At 45.2% G+C, this 17,309-nt stretch overlaps 1 protein-coding gene across 1 annotated transcript in view; it reads right to left on the minus strand.

Annotated features, from left to right (window-relative positions):
- The window catches only part of CHN1 (chimerin 1), a 300,327-nt gene that overhangs the window by 52,771 nt on the left and 230,247 nt on the right, over window positions 1-17,309 (minus strand). The window contains exon 9 of the mRNA XM_069225390.1: window positions 3,842-4,015. Within this exon, the coding sequence (XP_069081491.1) occupies window positions 3,842-4,015 (174 nt within the window). The remainder of the gene's footprint in view (window positions 1-3,841; window positions 4,016-17,309) is intronic.

Consider the following 17,309-nt stretch of genomic DNA (forward strand, 5'->3'; position numbering starts at 1 on the left):
TTTCCTTCTTAATCAAATTACCAGCAGAGCCTTCAATTCCGCACTAGACGGACATACCTTAAGAAGGAAAGAAGTGCTGACAGAATATGGCTCTAAAACAGTATATTCCTTACGGCTAGTACCAAATAGCATCTTTAGGAAGCAATCTTTAAAACCAATTTCCAAAAAATAATTGGGCAAAACTGAATTCTTCACTGTGGAAAAGGGAGTAAACTCCATGAGTTGGCAATGATAGTGTTGTATGCCTGAGAAACACTACTGGTAATTAAGGGTGCTTGGGCTAAAAGAAATGGATGTGCAAATCATTGGTTAAGTGTGTGTCAAGTGGCAAATGAGATGTTCTTTCTTTAAACATTTAAAAAACAACTTTATTTCCCTCTACCAATTTAATTACTGAATTGTGGACTTATATATGTGTTTAATTTAACATTTTGTTGTAGTGCAATGCATCCCAGACTCTACACTGAGTGTGTCAATGTGCTTTACAAGTAAAGCAACAATGGAGCGCATGAACCAGTGTAAGGAAATGCCTCCTTGGCATGGTTACCCCCTGACTTTTTGCCTTTGCTGATGCCAAGTTATGATTTGAAAGTGTGCTGAGGCCTGCTAACCAGGCCCCAGCACCAGTGTTCTATCCCTAACCTGTACTTTTGTTTCCACAATTGGCACACCCTGGCATCCAGGTAAGTCCCTCGTAACTGGTACCCCTGGTACCAAGGGCCCTGATGCCAGGGAAGGTCTCTAAGGGCTGCAGCATGTCTTATGCCACCATGGGGATCCCTCACTCAGCACAGACACACTGCTTGCCAGCTTGTGTGTGCTAGTGGGGATAAAATGACCAAGTCGACATGGCACTCCCCTCAGGGTGCCATGCCAACCCCACACTGCCTATAGGTATAGATAAGTCACCCCTCTAGCAGGCCTTACAGCCCTAAGGCAGGGTGCACTATACCATAAGTGAGGTCATAAGTGCATGAGCACTATGCCCCTACAGTGTCTAAGCAAAACCTTAGACATTGTAAGTGCAGGGTAGCCATAAGAGTATATGGTCTGGGAGTCTGTCATACACGAACTCCACAGCACCATAATGGCTACACTGAAAACTGTGAAGTTTGGTATCAAACTTCTCAGCACAATAAATGCACACTGATGCCAGTGTACATTTTATTGTAACATACACCCCAGAGGGCACCTTAGAGGTGCCCCCTGAAACCTTAACCGACTACCCGTGTAGGCTGACTAGTTTTAGCAGCCTGCCACACACCAGACATGGTGCTGGCCACATGGGGAGAGTGCCACTGTCACTCTGTGGCTAGTAACAAAGCCTGTACTGGGTGGAGGTGCCTCTCACCTCCCCCTGCAGGAACTGTAACACCTGGCGGTGAGCCTCAAAGGCTCACCCTCTTTGTTACAGCACCCCAGGGCACTCCAGCTAGTGGAGTTGCCCGCCCCCTCCGGCCACGGCCCCACTTTTGGCGGCAAGGCCGGAGGAGATACTGAGAAAAACAAGGAGTCACTGGCCAGTCAGGACAGCCCCTAAGGTGTCCTGAGCTGAGGTGACTCTGACTTTTAGAAATCCTCCATCTTGCAGATGGAGGATTCCCCCAATAGGGATAGGAATGTGCCCCCCTCCCCTCAGGGAGGAGGCACAAAGAGGGTGTAGCCACCCTCAGGGCTAGTAGCCATTGGCTACTAAACCCCCAGACCTAAACACACCCCTAAATTCAGTATTTAGGGGCTCCCCAGAACCTAGGAAACTAGATTCCTGCAACCTAAGAAGAAGAGGACTGCTGAACTGAAAAACCTGCAGAGAAGACGGAGACACCAACTGCTTTGGCCCCAGCTCGACCGGCCTGTTTCCCCACTTCTAAAGACACTGCTCCAGCGACGCGTTCCCTGGGTCCAGCAACCTCTGAAGCCTCAGAGGACTACCCTGCATCTAGAAGGACCAAGAACTCCAGAGGACAGCGGCTCTGTTCCCCAAAGACTGCAACTTTGCAACAAAGAAGCAACTTTTAAACCACACACGTTTCCCGCCGGAAGCGTGAGACTTTGCACTCTGCACCCGACGCCCCCGGCTCGACTTGTGGAGAACAAACACCACAGGGAGGACTCCCCGGCGACTACGAGACCGTGAGTAGCCAGAGTTGGCCACCCTGAGCCCCCACAGCGACGCCTGTCGAGGGAATCCCGAGGCTCCCCCTGACCGTGACTGCCTGCTTCTAAGACCCGACGCCTGGTAAAGACACTGCACCCGCAGCCCCAAGGACCTGAAGGATCCGACCTCCAGTGCAGGAGCGGCCCCCAGGTGGCCCTCTCCCTTGACCAGGTGGTGGCTACCCCGAGGACCCCCCCCCCCCCTTGCCTGCATCGCTGAAGAGACCCCTTGGTCTCCCATTGATTTCTATTGCGAACCCAACGCCTGTTGGCACACTGCACCCGGCCGCCCGTGCCGCTGAGGGTGTACTTTTTGTGATGACTTCTGTGTCCCCCCCCGGTGCCCTACAAAACCCCCCTGGTCTGCCCCCCGAAGACGCGGGTACTTACCTGCTGGCAGACTGGAACCGGGGCACCCCCTTCTCCATTGAAGCCTATGCGTTTTGGGCACCACTTTGACCTCTGCACCTGACCGGCCCTGAGCTGCTGGTGTGGTAACTTTGGGGTTGCTCTGAACCCCGTACGGTGGGCTACCTTGGACCCAAACGTGAACCCTGTAGGTGGTTTACTTACCTGCAAAAACTAACAAACACTTACCTCCCCCAGGAACTGTTGAAAATAGCACTGTGTCTAGTTTTAAAATAGCTATATGTCATTTATGTGAAAACTGTATATGCTATTTTGCTAATTCAAATTTCCTAAAGTTCCTACATGAAATACCTTTCATTTGAAGTATTACTTATAAATCTTGAACCTGTGGTTCTTAAAATAAACTAAGAAAATATATTTTTCTATACAAAAACCTATTGGCCTGGAATTGTCTCTGAGTGTGTGTTCCTCATTTATTGCCTGTGTGTGTACAACAAATGCTTAACACTACTCCTCTGATAAGCCTACTGCTCGACCACACTACCACAAAATAGAGCATTAGAATTATCTCTTTTTGCCACTATCTTACCTCTAAGGGGAACCCTTGGACTCTGTGCATACTATTCCTTACTTTGAAATAGTGCATACAGAGCCAACTTCCTAAACCAGCCTTACAAAGACACTGAAAAAACACTAAAACCATTAGATGATACCAAAAAAGCACAGTTGTCCAAAAGGGAGTGGAGTGGTAGAACAGATGGGTAAACCAGAATCGATAGATGGGAAGAATGTGGAAGAGTTGAACAGCACTTTATAGGAGCAGAAAAAGGATGAGAGGTTTGATAGTTATGAAGAGTGGACAGTAGGGAGTAGAACATAGAAGCAACAGACAAGACAGAATAGGTTAAAAATGAAAAGAAAGCAGATGGCGGGACAGGCAGGAGGACGGGTGACCATACAGAGAAGAGGGAAGTGAGAAATTGGGGAATAGCGCTATAGTAAGAAACGTGAGAAAGAAATTGTTCAGGAAAAAGGTGTGGAAGGAAGAGGATACATCAGGAGGAGGTTTGAGAACGTAGAAGATGGAAAATACATAGGGTAGCCCAATGGGGTTATTCTCCTTATCTCCAGGGATTCATTGCACCTTCTCTGTAATTTAGGTTTTTATTCAGTTGATGTTTACTTGCTACATTCAACTATGAAATAAGTGTTTCAATGTACAGAGCTCTAATGCCCCAAACCCATGCTAGCTCTACATAGCACCACAGAAAAACACAATAACCAAGTAAACTTAATCACCTTTAGTGTGCCTCACCTCTAGATTCAATCTCTCTTATACACATATCCACGACCATTGGTCGCTTGGTGTTGTGCGCTTTTACTAAGGTTGTGAGGTCACAACTATATACTTTCTTTACATGCTTCAGGTCAGGCTTACAGTCGTTAGGCACCATCTTGGAACACTGCTTGTGAACGTTTAAACCACAGTCTGGAAAGAAACAGAAAATTAATACATTAAAAGCTGGATCAAGACTGGGGCATACTTGCTTTCAGTCATGACAATATTTTCAACAACAAAAATATGGTGCAACAGATACAAAGAAGCCTAACAATGATGCCACCCGTTCTGCTTTAGCAATAAGTAAAGATGAGTAACATCAACAGAGAAGTGCCACTCTTTTGTTGCGGACTGTAAAATAAATCTTTCCAATTTTATGCAAACAATAAGCTACAAGCAAACCAGTGATATGAGCAAAAATTACACGTATATTACCTATTGGCAGTTGCCACTAGGTAGCTATAGTTAGGACCATGTTTTCATAGAAAAGCGCTTTTTGACTTGCCTGCATCCTTGGCACTGTTCACAAAATTTTCCAAAAGAAATGCCCTGCTGATTCTTGTTGGGCACGGGATGTTTTAGGGTGATCCATCAAGTGGGGGCCAAGAAAAACCAGGGGGGGCGATTGGGGGGAATCAAAAAGGTTGAGTTTCCCATGTTAACTCCCATAGGACCTTTAGACACGACAACAGCCTGAACCACTGGACGGAATTACACCAAATTTGGCAGAAAGCTAGCTTTCTGTACGCAGATTATGCTTTCCCTTATTTGGTGTAAATCTGTTCAGTCGTTTTTGAGAAATGTAAGGAAATCCAAATATATATATATATATATATATATATATATATATATATATATATATATATATATATATATATAGATAGATATATATATATATAGATATATATCTGGCTCCGAAGACTTCATGAAAAATGATGAGCTCATGCAGGGAAATGCACAGCTCTGATTGGAAGCCAACACTTCAAGCAGGAACTGTTAGCAGCCATCTTGGGACTCAGATTTAGCCAAGTGCCTCAAAAAAAAACAAAAAAATGAAAAATGTGGGAAAAAAAGAAATGGGCCAGGGTAGAGACACCCTGATCCCTTAGCTCTGGTGCTGGGGTTCAGAGGGACCCAACCAGGGCAAAAAAAGCATTTCTTTAAAAAAATGTGTTTGCTGCAAAGTCACAGCAATTTATTTTTTTTTAAATACAAAGCGTGGGCGTCTGTGCTTGTTTTTATTTTGAAATCCCCAGGTGGGCCAGGTACTGAGGGCAAAGTTAACAAAACATAAGGAGATGACACACAGCCCCCTCTCGTAGGCTTTCCACTGCCCCAGGGATTGCCACCTTTCTGGTGCTTATTTTGCATTAAAAGCGGGGGCGCGTGGTTCCCCCACAGCACCGGTGACCGCCTCCTCCTTGAGGCTTGATTGTATATTGTTGCGAATGCATGCCCCCCGCAGTCCAGGGACCGCCACCTCCCCAGGGCAAACATGAAAAAAAAGAAAGGGGGTCCGTTTCAGACCCCCGCAGCCCCGGGGACCGCCACCTCCCTGGAGCTAAATTCACATTTGGATGGGGGCCGTGCAGCCTCCCTCAAGGAGCCACAGATAGCCCTGGGGACTGTCATTCCCCCCCCCCCCCCCCAGGACACAGCTGTTTGCTTTTGCTTGGCGGGAGCTGATTGGGGAGCCGGCTAGGACTGCAGGGTCCTTGAGGCTCCCCCCACGGTCTTGTCACTCTCTCTCATCTGATAACGAGATGGGAAGGAGAGAGGGAGAGGGATAGAGAGGGAGAGGGATAGAGAGAGAGAGAGAGAGAGAGAGAGAGAGAGAGAGAGAGAAAGAGAGAGAGAGAGAGAGAGAGAGAGAGTTTGTTATTGCATGGTCTCTTCATGCAATTACTTTAAACAGTTAAACTAACAAGATGCTTGGTACGAGGGTCATAAGTAATTTTATATGCATCCCAGAACAGTGTCTCTTCTGGCCTACTGGTAAAGCTCTTGGGCAGCTACACAGTAGGTTAAAGGTTCAAGCCCAGGTGTTACATGGTAATGTCTCTGTTTATTTACTAGTGTTTTGAGTTTTGAACGTTCCGTGTGATGGGACATTTATGTCCTTTTGCATTCAAATTCTTTGGGTTGAATGTCAGTGTCTGGATTCTGCAAATAATGGAGTCTCCTGTGGCATATTGGTTAAAGTCTGAGACACCTATACCAAAGTCTGAAGGTTCCAGCCTAAGTGTGTCTCTGATCAGTCACTGCTTTAATGTCTTTTCAACTTCAAATATTTAAGGTTCATACTGAAAGGTAATCTCACTCTTTTCATTGACAAACACATTTTTCTTTTCAATTTGTACAGAAATATCACATTCTAAGTATATCATTCTTAAAAGCCTAAAAAAACTCTTCCTCTTTTTCAACCTCCTTCTCCCACACACACACCCATTCAGACCTTATGCATCCATCCACTCACAGAGCCACTCAGACCCTCAAGCACCCACTCACAGCTGCACTCAGACCCTCATTCACCCACTCACAGACCCACTGACCCACTCACAGACACTGAGGAACCCATTCACGGACCCATTCTGACTCACTGAAACACTACCAACACAGACTCACAGACCCACACTTACGCACCCATTCTCACACCCAGAGAGACAGGCCACAGCTAACTCCCATCGCACATGGACAAAGGCTGTGAATATCTATGATTTTTTAAAGTCTATTTCCTAACTATAACGTCCCTGAAACCTTTGCTTTTTTTCAGTGAATGTCTATGTTTATTTTAGATGTAAAGTAACTGTCATTACTATATGTTAATCCAACCACCACCCAGTCCCTGCGGCCAACCTCTTAACCACCCAACTCCGCAATGCGTACAGCCTTTGGCAGGAGTTGGCTGCAGGGCCTGTCTCTCTGGGTGTGAAAACAGGTGTAAGAGGGTGTCTCCGGGTGCTAAAGTGGGTGTAAGAGTGTCTGGATGTGAGAGTGGGTGTGACAGGGTCTATGTGGTTGTGAGAGTGTCTAGGTGACGAGAGTAGATATAAAAGGTTGTCTCTGGGTGTGACAGTGGGTGTGTCTCTGAACGAGTGTGTGTATCTGTGTGGTCTGTGAGTGCATGTGTAAGCATTTGAGTGGGTCTGTAAGTGGGTGTGTGAATATATGAGTGGGTCTCTGAGTGGGTGCATGAGTGTCTAAGTGGGTCTATGCGTGAGTCTGAGTGGGTCTGTGAGTACGTGCATTGGTCTGTGAGTATGTGCATGAGTCTCTGAGTGGGTCTGGGTGCATGAGTGTGTGTGGGTGTTTGTGAGTGTGGGTGTTTGTGAGTGTGGGTGTTCGTGAGTGGGTGGGTGGGAGGGAGGGTGGGTGTGCGAGTGTCTCTGTGAGTGGGTGTGTGAATGTCTGTGTGAGTATGTCTGTAGCTGTGTGAGGGACTCCGCCACAAAGGAACCTCACCTGCCCTTTTGTCCAAAAGAGTCTACAGCTTTGTATGAAATATCTACCCAAGTGGATTTTTTTCCGCCTCCTTCGGTAAATGTCCTGTATGTATTCCACGATACAGTTGTGTAATGGGGCACAAGGTAACGTCACCAGTGACCTTGTGTGCATTTTTGCAACATGATTTTTCTTGTTGCTTGTTTCGCTAGAATTCTGTGATAACATGATTTCTCCTATAGTAAGGCCAACAAGACTACAAAGAGGAAAATCTCCAACAAACCAGGGTCCTTCCTCTTATCTATATGAAGTAAGTGCTTCTTTGTTTTGTGGAGATGTCCTCATATTCCGACGCATCAAGAACACGCCATCAAAATTGGCGGTAAAGGCACTGGGGTGCCCTTTGGGAATCTGTCCATCATCCTGGCAAAAGATGTGTTAAGGGGGGGGCTTGGGGCAGGAGGGACCTGCGTACTTCTAAGGTAGATGGTCCGAGGGCCAAGTGTGCGCAGCTTCCAGGTGATTTGCACATTTGCATACTCTTAGCAATTAAAAGGGGGAACCATGTTATGTAGGGGATGGAGGGCCCCCCTCCCTGGGCTGTTCTCAGTCCCCAGGACCCCATCCCCCTGGGCCCGGCCATCTGACAGCTCTCGCCCACTGGAAGCATAGGTTTTGCTTGGACTTGACGGAAGATGCCAAAGCTCCCACCAAGTCAGAGCAAACAGCTGTGTCCCAAGCAATAGGCACCCCGGGACATAACAGGAGCCGGCCCTGGGGGGTGGTGTACCCCTTTGCCATTATTGGCTTCATGACGGGGGCAGTGCGGCCCCCCTCCAATATTTTAACTTAGCCCCGGGGAGGTGGTGGTCCCCAGGAGTCCACATCAGATCCCCTACATCATTTCATTTCAGCCCCAGAGAGATGGTGGTCACTGGGTGCAGGGTGAAGGGTGGAGGTGGGAGGTTGTGCGGACCCCTGCATATAATCAAAACAGCCCCAGGGAGATGGTGGTCCCCGGGGCACTCAGGAGAACCACCCCTATTATAATTAAGGCATTTTGCCCCAGGGAGGTGGTGGCTGTGCAGCCCCCAACATATTATTGAATTTAAGCCCCAAGGAGGTGGTGGTCCCCGGGCATAAATAAGCCCAGGAAGGGGCCCCCATCAGCCCCCCTCCTTTATTTTTTATATGTCCCCGGGAGCTGGCCGTCCCGGGGTATTTACTAAAACATGCAGAGGTGACCGTGCTTGTTTTTCTAAAAAGTTTGCCACAAATTTGCGATATCGTTGTGAATTTGTTGCGATTTTTTTTTTAAGTACTTTTTTGCCCTGGCGGAGTGACCTTACCCTGCCACTATTTTTTTTTTTTTTAACCTTTTTCTGGGACTCAGCTGAAGCAGTAAGTGCCAGCTGTAATTGGTGCACCCAATGTGATGAAAGGGGCAGCAGTATCTTTGCCATGCTTCTGATTGGTGTGCTAATATGGAAGTAATTTAAGGGTTACCAGGGGTCACAGATGAGACCTCTGCCTTGCGCCCCTGAAACTACAGGCACATCACTTGTGACCCCTTACCTCAGAAGTAGCAAAATCAATGTTAAGAATACAGGGGCAGCTGCGTCTTATGGTAGTCTGTGCTCCACCCGCCTGGTCTCCTGTCCACTTTTATAAGGCTAATAGAAACAATACTCTGTTATTCACAATGATTCTAATAAAAATGGATCACCAAGAGCTGGAAAGAGACTTCTGCTGGAAGCTGAGGCAAGTTACAAAAATGGGTTTAAATGTATGTGATGTGGAGGATGTGGGGCTAATTCTTAGGATAAGGCAATAAAACAGTGGGGTATGAGATGGCAGGCCACCGTGACAAAACACTGGCCCTGACATACTAGAGGTAATTTTTGACATAAGTGCACCCATGGTATATAGATGGAATAATTGCAACATTCTGATGCTGCTATATTGCATGTAGTTTTTGTGGTAATGGGGTCCTATTACAAAAATGCTAGCCCTGGGCCAATAGAGGTACTTTTTGACATATTGGGCTCCCATAGCCCATTCTGAAATCAATGGGGCAAAATCCTGGGAAGATTCAGATTTACTTGGCTTGGCACACCATGAAAGGACTTGAACATTTATTAAGTTCCCTTGTAAAGTCTTTTTAGATGAAAATGTTCGTTTTTAAATGCACTATCTGGCCTCATTTAAAAAAACAAATTCTCGTGGGAGAAACGACCGAAACCATCCTACAGGATGTCTGGTTCGCTGCAATTCAGGACAATTATTACACCTCATCACTGTCAAAGATCATGTTAGCATCCTAATATAAGTGGTGTCTAACATGGATATTTGCCTGTGTTGCATTATATTTACCATGCACTTACTATGGGACTTCAGGGAACCAACTTCCTCGGAATATTCTGTGTTAAAGGTCAAATGGTGTCAATTTGTGTGATGTAATTAAGGTCAAAAAGTGCATGATGGCACTTCAGCTACCCAGGTCATTTGGGTGAATAGACATCCATGCTTGCCGGGAGGCATCGAAGCTGGTGAGAAGGGCATTGCTCCCACTGATGTGAGACCAGGGCTTGGACAATCATTCTCAGTATCTTTCAGAGAGGCAGAGCTTTACTATCCAGAGTCTTTTTTGGTTGATCTTGAAAAGAGAGGTAGGTGTCAATACGGCAAAACTAAACGATTTGAGGTGAAGTGAGATATGAATCCGTCCAGTTTCATGTCAAACAGCCACGTCTGGATCTGAGCTTACCTGTTGCTATTCGACAGGAAGACGACATTGGTTTTGATAGGGTTCAGTTGAGATAGGCAACTGAGATGTCATTCGCCTACCTAAATCTATGTTTACATACTAACCAGAAAGCCTAAAAACTACAGCAAATAACAATGTACGGCTTGTAACACAAACACATTTTAATTCAAGAATCAGTGCTTTGCACATACAGGTAAAGCACGCACATGCCGGACATATGGTGTCAACTTCATGACTCCAACATGCAATGAATACAAGACGCCCAGACCTTTCGTCATGAGAAAATCAATAATACTGAACATGGGACTGACATATCACTTAAGGCATTTTCAGGGTGTACACAATATGAGAGCCAAACAACCTAAGATTAGAATGTTGCACATTTCAAATATACTGGTCAGCAGAGCATTGTCAAATATAGTGACAGCCCTTGTGAACTTCAGCCGGACAGAAGGTACGCATTAACTAAACGTATCCTTTATCATACTTGCACAGTCCCACAAATTCACCTCCAAATGATGCAACAGAAGAACACTGTGCTCATAGCCACGGACCAGCTTCCTGTTCCTAAAGGAGAGTAAATTAGAATCCAACACCAAAGAGAGATACTAACTGACTAGGCACACCTAGCAAAGGCACTGCACCTAGCCTTTCATTGCATACTGAGGCACCACCAACAGGGTCTGAGTTTTAGAATACAGAGTTCTGCCAGGCTAGTCGATCAACAGCTTTTATTCAACAAATGTGGACCAACTGATTCTACGTGTCTTGTGTGATGAAGGACCAAGTTCTACAAGTTCGCCCACAATGCAGTCCATGCCAGTGGCGGCTGGTGACCTTTAAAGGAGATGAGGCATAATCCTAGGCTTGAATTCCAATGAGCTTCTTCTTAAAGGGTTCTTGGTGCTGCCCCAGATTTACGTGACTTTCTAAATCTGGGGTAGCGTCAAAATCCATGGGTTTTGCGTGGGAACACCCACCACAATGCCCAGGGATCGACTCCTTGATGCAGAGTTATGCAACACAGCACTTTGTGCGGCCTTGTCTTACTCCATATTTATGAGACCATGCAAGTCTTACTCAGTCCCACTCATTCTTGAATTACTCACACACAGTAATTCTCAGTTACATTCACTGTTATTCTCCCTCACTCACATTACACATACTCGTCCTTACTGTCACACATTCTCACTGACTGCGACTCACTTCTTCACTGGCTCTCTCTCACTTCAAACACACGCACATAGTCACAGACATGCTCAAAGTGTGGGAATTTCACTAGCTCTGAACAGTATCTTGGATATCTGGCACAGGAACCTTCATGCGCCTGTGTCAGCCATCAAACAATGACACTAGCTGCCTCAGTTTGTTGCTGGACCCAAAGCGGGTCTGCTAAAGCAGGGAGTGGAATGGGTGGCAGGGGGTGTGGAGGGGGGCAGTAGGGGAGGGTGACGAGGCCCTGATGCAGAAGTTTAACTGCATACTTACTCCTTAGTCCACTAGTGCAATTGTTGTCCGCAGCTGCTAAGGAGCACTCTGTCATACTCAGCTCCATGTTTTTTTTTTTCAAAGTGAAATCAAATGCAGTACTAAGAACGTGTTACTGACAGGAGAGAAGCCCCCTGCACCCCTTCTACAGTCTGCCCCTCCGTGATGATCAACAAATTGTTACCACCCACTCCCTCCTTGTCCTCATCGCCCTGCCCCACCCCCAGCCATTGACGTGAATGGAGCTTTGCCACCTCCTCCCAGGGCCACTGTTTATGCACCCTAAAAGCAACGGGATCACTTGCTCTCTAATTCAGTAACTCCCTCTCCGATGATGTCACTGCTGTAGCTTTTGCCACCAAGTCAAAGGAAACCTTGCCAGGCTGGCACTTGCACAGTAGGACATCTGCAAAGTTCACTAGAGTTCACCCAGGAGATTCAGCACACTGTCTCGGAGCAGTAATTTCCTTTCAGCTGCCCTGTTTTTTTTTCCCCTGTTCTTGCCTGTCCCCAGAGGGTGGCAGGGCAACGCCCCTTGTGCCCAGGGACACCAGTCGACCCTGGTCCATGCACTTTGTGGCCCAGGTTATATCTTCTGCTTTCTCCTTTTGCTGTCTAGGGACATTGTTACTCTCTCAGTTTCCAGTCAATCCGAATGTCATTATAGCCATTTTCCATTCTCTGGGGTCTTATCCATAATTAGAAAGGACAGGATCAGGTGCTGTGCCGGGCAAAGCGTGAGTGCCATCTATCTACCTAAGACTGAATGTAATGAAAATGTCTGTTTGGAAAACCTAGTATAGTGTAGGCAGGGAAGCACAATATCCACACTTTGGCTATTTACCTATGTCATCTAGCACACCGCTCCAGTAGCGAGTCAGTTTGGGGCAGTGCCAGAGGAGATGTATCAATATTCCAGATCCTTCACTACCTTTACAGAACCTGTCAGATTTCTGAGGGAACCATTCACGTAAGCTAGCATGATTGTAAGACCACTGTGTTGCTATTTTCATCATGGTTTCCCTGCCTAGAGAAGAGTGTGCTGTGGTACATGTCCAATGGAACACATCATACCACTCTCGATCAGCAAGAATTGGCCCAGTTCCCTCTGACACCTAGTTTGATCTGAGGACTTAGTTCGAGGAGTGGGTGCAGACAGGAGAGCATAGATTTCAGAGAGTAGATGTTTGTCATTATTTTTCAAGGATTCATATCTTGAATGTCGTGTGTGGCCTACTTGTTGCAGCCTTTCTCGATCTACTGGATACAGAATGTTTGATCTGCAGGTAGCATAGACATGCCGTCTCGGAGAGGCTGTATTCTTTCTTTAATTGATTGAAGGAGATCAACCCCCTCTTAGTGGCACACGTCCCCTATGTGCCTAAAACCTGCCGTTTGCCATGGTTTGAACTGGGCAACAGTAAAGGCCGCAGGGAACTGTGGTTTTGAAATTACTGGTGTGAGTGGGGATGGAAATGTTGTTCGACCAAGTTTCTCAACAACACTACTCCTTACCAGCTAGTGCAGGTCAGGGTAAAAGCCCCAGCACCTGAGGCCCCTGTGCAGCCAGGGAACCTTACATATATGGATTCAGGCAATTAGGTGGTCTATGAAATATCAGTGCTTTGCAGTCATTCCTTTAGACCATTCTACCATATACCCGAGTTGGACCACTTAGTAATAATGTAAGAGGTTAAGAATGTGCAGTCCCCATTCCCGATTGTGTCTATGCAGTATGGCTTTTAGACAAGTGAAATTTGGATCATCCAAAATTTGCAGTACTTTATGCTGTCTATTTAATTGTAATCTGAGCTATTTTAAATGGGATTCTGATTTGATTGAATGATTGATTAAATATAGCTATCTTGACACTTGCATCTCATTTTCATACCAGACTGTATGTTTACAAAATACTGTACAAACTCTAATTGTCAAAGACTTAAGTGCATAATTTTGAGTTCAGGGTAAATACGGATTCTTGCATAAACATGATTTTGCGCAGAGATTGATGTTCTGAGTGTAGTGGAATAACCTTGATCCTGCATTTTTCTCCTGTAAAAGTTCTTAGGAAAAATGACACAGTAAAAAAAGGCAAAACATAGGATGTTGGTGCCAAAATAGCTTCTTCATGTTGTGCATCATTCTGAGGTAGGTAGCTCATACTCCAAGTTATCAGCATTTACAAGCTGTGGTAATTACCCCACACTATCCCCCCTCCTAGAAATAGGTACCAGAAGACAAATTATACTTTTGAATCTATTATACTTTGATGGCCTGTTGCCTAAAAACACTACTAAGCTAAAAGGTAGCACGAAGAAAAAAAAAAGAGTTTAGGGATAAAAAGGACATGAAAGTGAGTTTTAACCATGCCTCATAAGTGCAAGTCTAACCTGAAAGACTGGAGGGGATTCTCAGGGACATTATGCATCATACCCACATTATTGCCCACACCTGTGGCAAGAACAGTCTCCACCCCCACAATAAACGACCTGTGTTGAAGTCCGTGGCTCATAAAGAGAGAACACATCATTCAGGAATGTTGTTGTTATGCAGTCAAGGGCAAAAAGACCACCAGTACACCCCATCAAAATAAGAGGGAATGCTTAAAGAACAATGGCTGCATTTCACCAGGAGAGGGAAAATATAGCAATGTTTCTCTTGTTTTGCTCAAATAGCAAATAAAACATTTCAGATATATCTAACAGATACATTTACCATTTGATGCTTTTCTCCCCAAAATATATTCTATGGCAAGGTCCCACATTACTTCTTTATGCCAAGTGCCTCTATGCTTTCTCTTTCACCCTGTTTACTGGAACAGACTGACCTTTATTTTGGTAGAAGACCTTTGATCACATAAACAAACATATTAAAAAACCCTGTCAAGAGTTCTGCATTTACTGAATTGATCTACAAAGTTTAACGATTTCCTTACTTTTCGTTTATATTGTTAATACCAAGATGGGGAAAGGAGCAAATGAAACAACATACTTCTTTAAAGACTAGACAACCACGCCCTAGATACTAATTACCGCACTAGACCACCATCACACCCCACAACCTACAGGACCTTAACCTTCTTGGAACACCCCCTTCTGAGATGGAGAACGATACCCTACCCTAATGCCTACAGTCAGCCCATCAGACTGATTGATCCTCTCTCCGATAGTGACATTCACTCCCTCCTCCTCTTATATAACACTACAGACTCCGGTAGCAGAGCCAACTCAGACCAAATCCAAACTATTATTACAAACCCATATATAGAGCCAAGGCCCAACCACAGAGCCGCAACCAAGTCTAACCTTAAGCAAGGCTCATTACTCAGTCATCCTTTGTGGACACCAAACCTCACCTGAATTGCGTGCTACTGAATTGCAGATCGGCAGTAAAACATGCAGCGGATATCGCCGACCTCATCCTTGCACATGAGCTGGATATACTAATCCTGACCAAACATGGCTAAATGACCATCACACAACTACCCTTGACTTACTAGTTCCACTGAACCATGACATCATAAGATTACATAGACCCAGCAAACCTGGGGGTGGTATTGCTTGCATACACCGAAACAATCTCTCAGTGAAACTTTCTCATAACAGTGCCCTATCCTCATGCGAATACTTATGCATCAATATTCTGAATAACAGCCCACTGTGCTAACTGCACACGATCTACCACCCACCTGGAGACAACATCACATTCATAAAACTAACTATGGAAATCATCTCAACTAATGCAGGACAGCACCCACATTCATAAAACAAACTGTGGAAATAATCTCAACTAATGCAGGACAACACAGCACCCAGATCTTCCGTGGAGATTTCAACCTTCACTGGAATGACCCTAGTGACCCAGCAGTCAACAGCCTAAAATCCTTCCTAGCTGACATCGACTTGACCCAATTCTATGACAGTCTGACCCACAACTTGGGGGCGACCTTGGACTTTATCGATGCCAAGAAAAGTAACACCGTCTAACTAGAATCAATCATCTCATGTGATAGGACATTTCAGCACTGCATCACTTTCTTCATCTCTGAATCAGTGAGGTAAAAAATGGCTCAGCTAAAAAAAAAAAACTAAAAAAAACTGTGGAAAAGGAGCATGCAAAGTACAAACCTGAATGATCTGATATCCCTCAGCAATAACATTTTGCCACCTCCCTTGGTTATGGCGGATGTCCATGACTGCACAGACCACTACAATAATTCCATATTGAACATTCTAGACTTAATAGCACCCTTACAACTAAAAAGAATGTTTACCAAAGTATCCAAACCATGGTTCAATGGCAGCTTAAATGAAGAAAGACGGAAGCTCAGACTTGCTGAATGATCGTGGAGATTCTCACCGACCGTTGAACATCTTAAACACCTTTGATCTTTGAGGAGCATTTACAACAAACATATCAATCTTGGAAGCAAACTTCTTTAGAAACCAATTAGATAAAGCTAGAAATCGTCCCCAAAAAAAACACTGGTCAAGCTACAGTCCAATTGGCAACCAACCCTTCCCCTCCAGGTACCAATTCAGAGATAAACTGTGAGGATTTTGCCTCCTTATTCATGGAAAAGATAAGAAAGATTGAAAGTGACCTGCGGACAGCTAGGGAGCACCATCCATCTACACCTCATATTATTAGCATCTCCCTGCCCTGGATTGTTGAGCCTCCACGTCTCTCAGCTCACATCCCCAAAAACAATGCTTCATGGATTATATTCAAAACCTTTTGTTCAACACAACATTTTCAAAATCCTTACAGTACTTAAACCTTCAAACCACTTTAGCAACACCCTACCAGTGAATGTCTTCAGTGAGATCAAAATGTCCCTAATCCTTCTGTGGACCAAGATAGATAATGCCTCACTACTTCAAGGAGCGATAACTGACTGCCTTAAAGCTGTCAAGTTACCCTTACTTTAAAAAAAACACCGCGGATCATGAAGACCTTAACAATTTCTGCCCAGTCTCTAATATTATGACTCTGGCGAAGCTCCTTGAGAAATGTGTCCATGTACAACTATGCAACCATATTGAACAATTCAGCCTCTTACATCAGTTCCAATCTGGGTTCCGTCAGGACCACAGTACTGAATTGGCGCTCACACATATAGTTGATGATGCCCTGAAAATGTTGGAACAGAATGCCACCTGCCTTCTTATCCTCCTCGACCTCTCGTTGGCCTTTGATACGGTCAAAGCAGCCTCCTAGACCTACTTGAAGATAGGATGGGGCTATCGGGTCCATACTTAACTGGTTCACATCTTTTCTCCACAACAGATCTCACAGAACCAAGGTCTATATGTCCCTATCCAACCCTACACGGGTCACATTAGGGGTTCCACATGGGTCCTAGCTCTCACCCACTCTCTTTAACTAATTCATGGAACCTTTAACTGAACTGTTGAATTCATCGAACATCCACTATCACATGTACACAGATGACACCCAGCTGTCCCTGAAAATCTCTTCTCCCGAAGATATTATTAGGTCTTTCAACACAACCTTACAAAGCACCCAATACTGGCTGACCTGTAACCACCTCGAACTAAATGCTGTCAAAACAGAATTCCTCTTAATTGCCCCACCCAAACACTCACCAGGCATAGCAGAATGGATAGAACAACTAACAACTCTTAACTGCTTACCACGCATTATAGATTCATCCAGATCTCTGGGAATAACGCTCAACAAGAATCTGAACATGCAGGACCACATAAGCTCTGCTACCAATGGAGC

Source organism: Pleurodeles waltl, chromosome 3_1, assembly GCF_031143425.1.
Source record: "Pleurodeles waltl isolate 20211129_DDA chromosome 3_1, aPleWal1.hap1.20221129, whole genome shotgun sequence".
NCBI lineage: Eukaryota > Metazoa > Chordata > Amphibia > Caudata > Salamandridae > Pleurodeles > Pleurodeles waltl.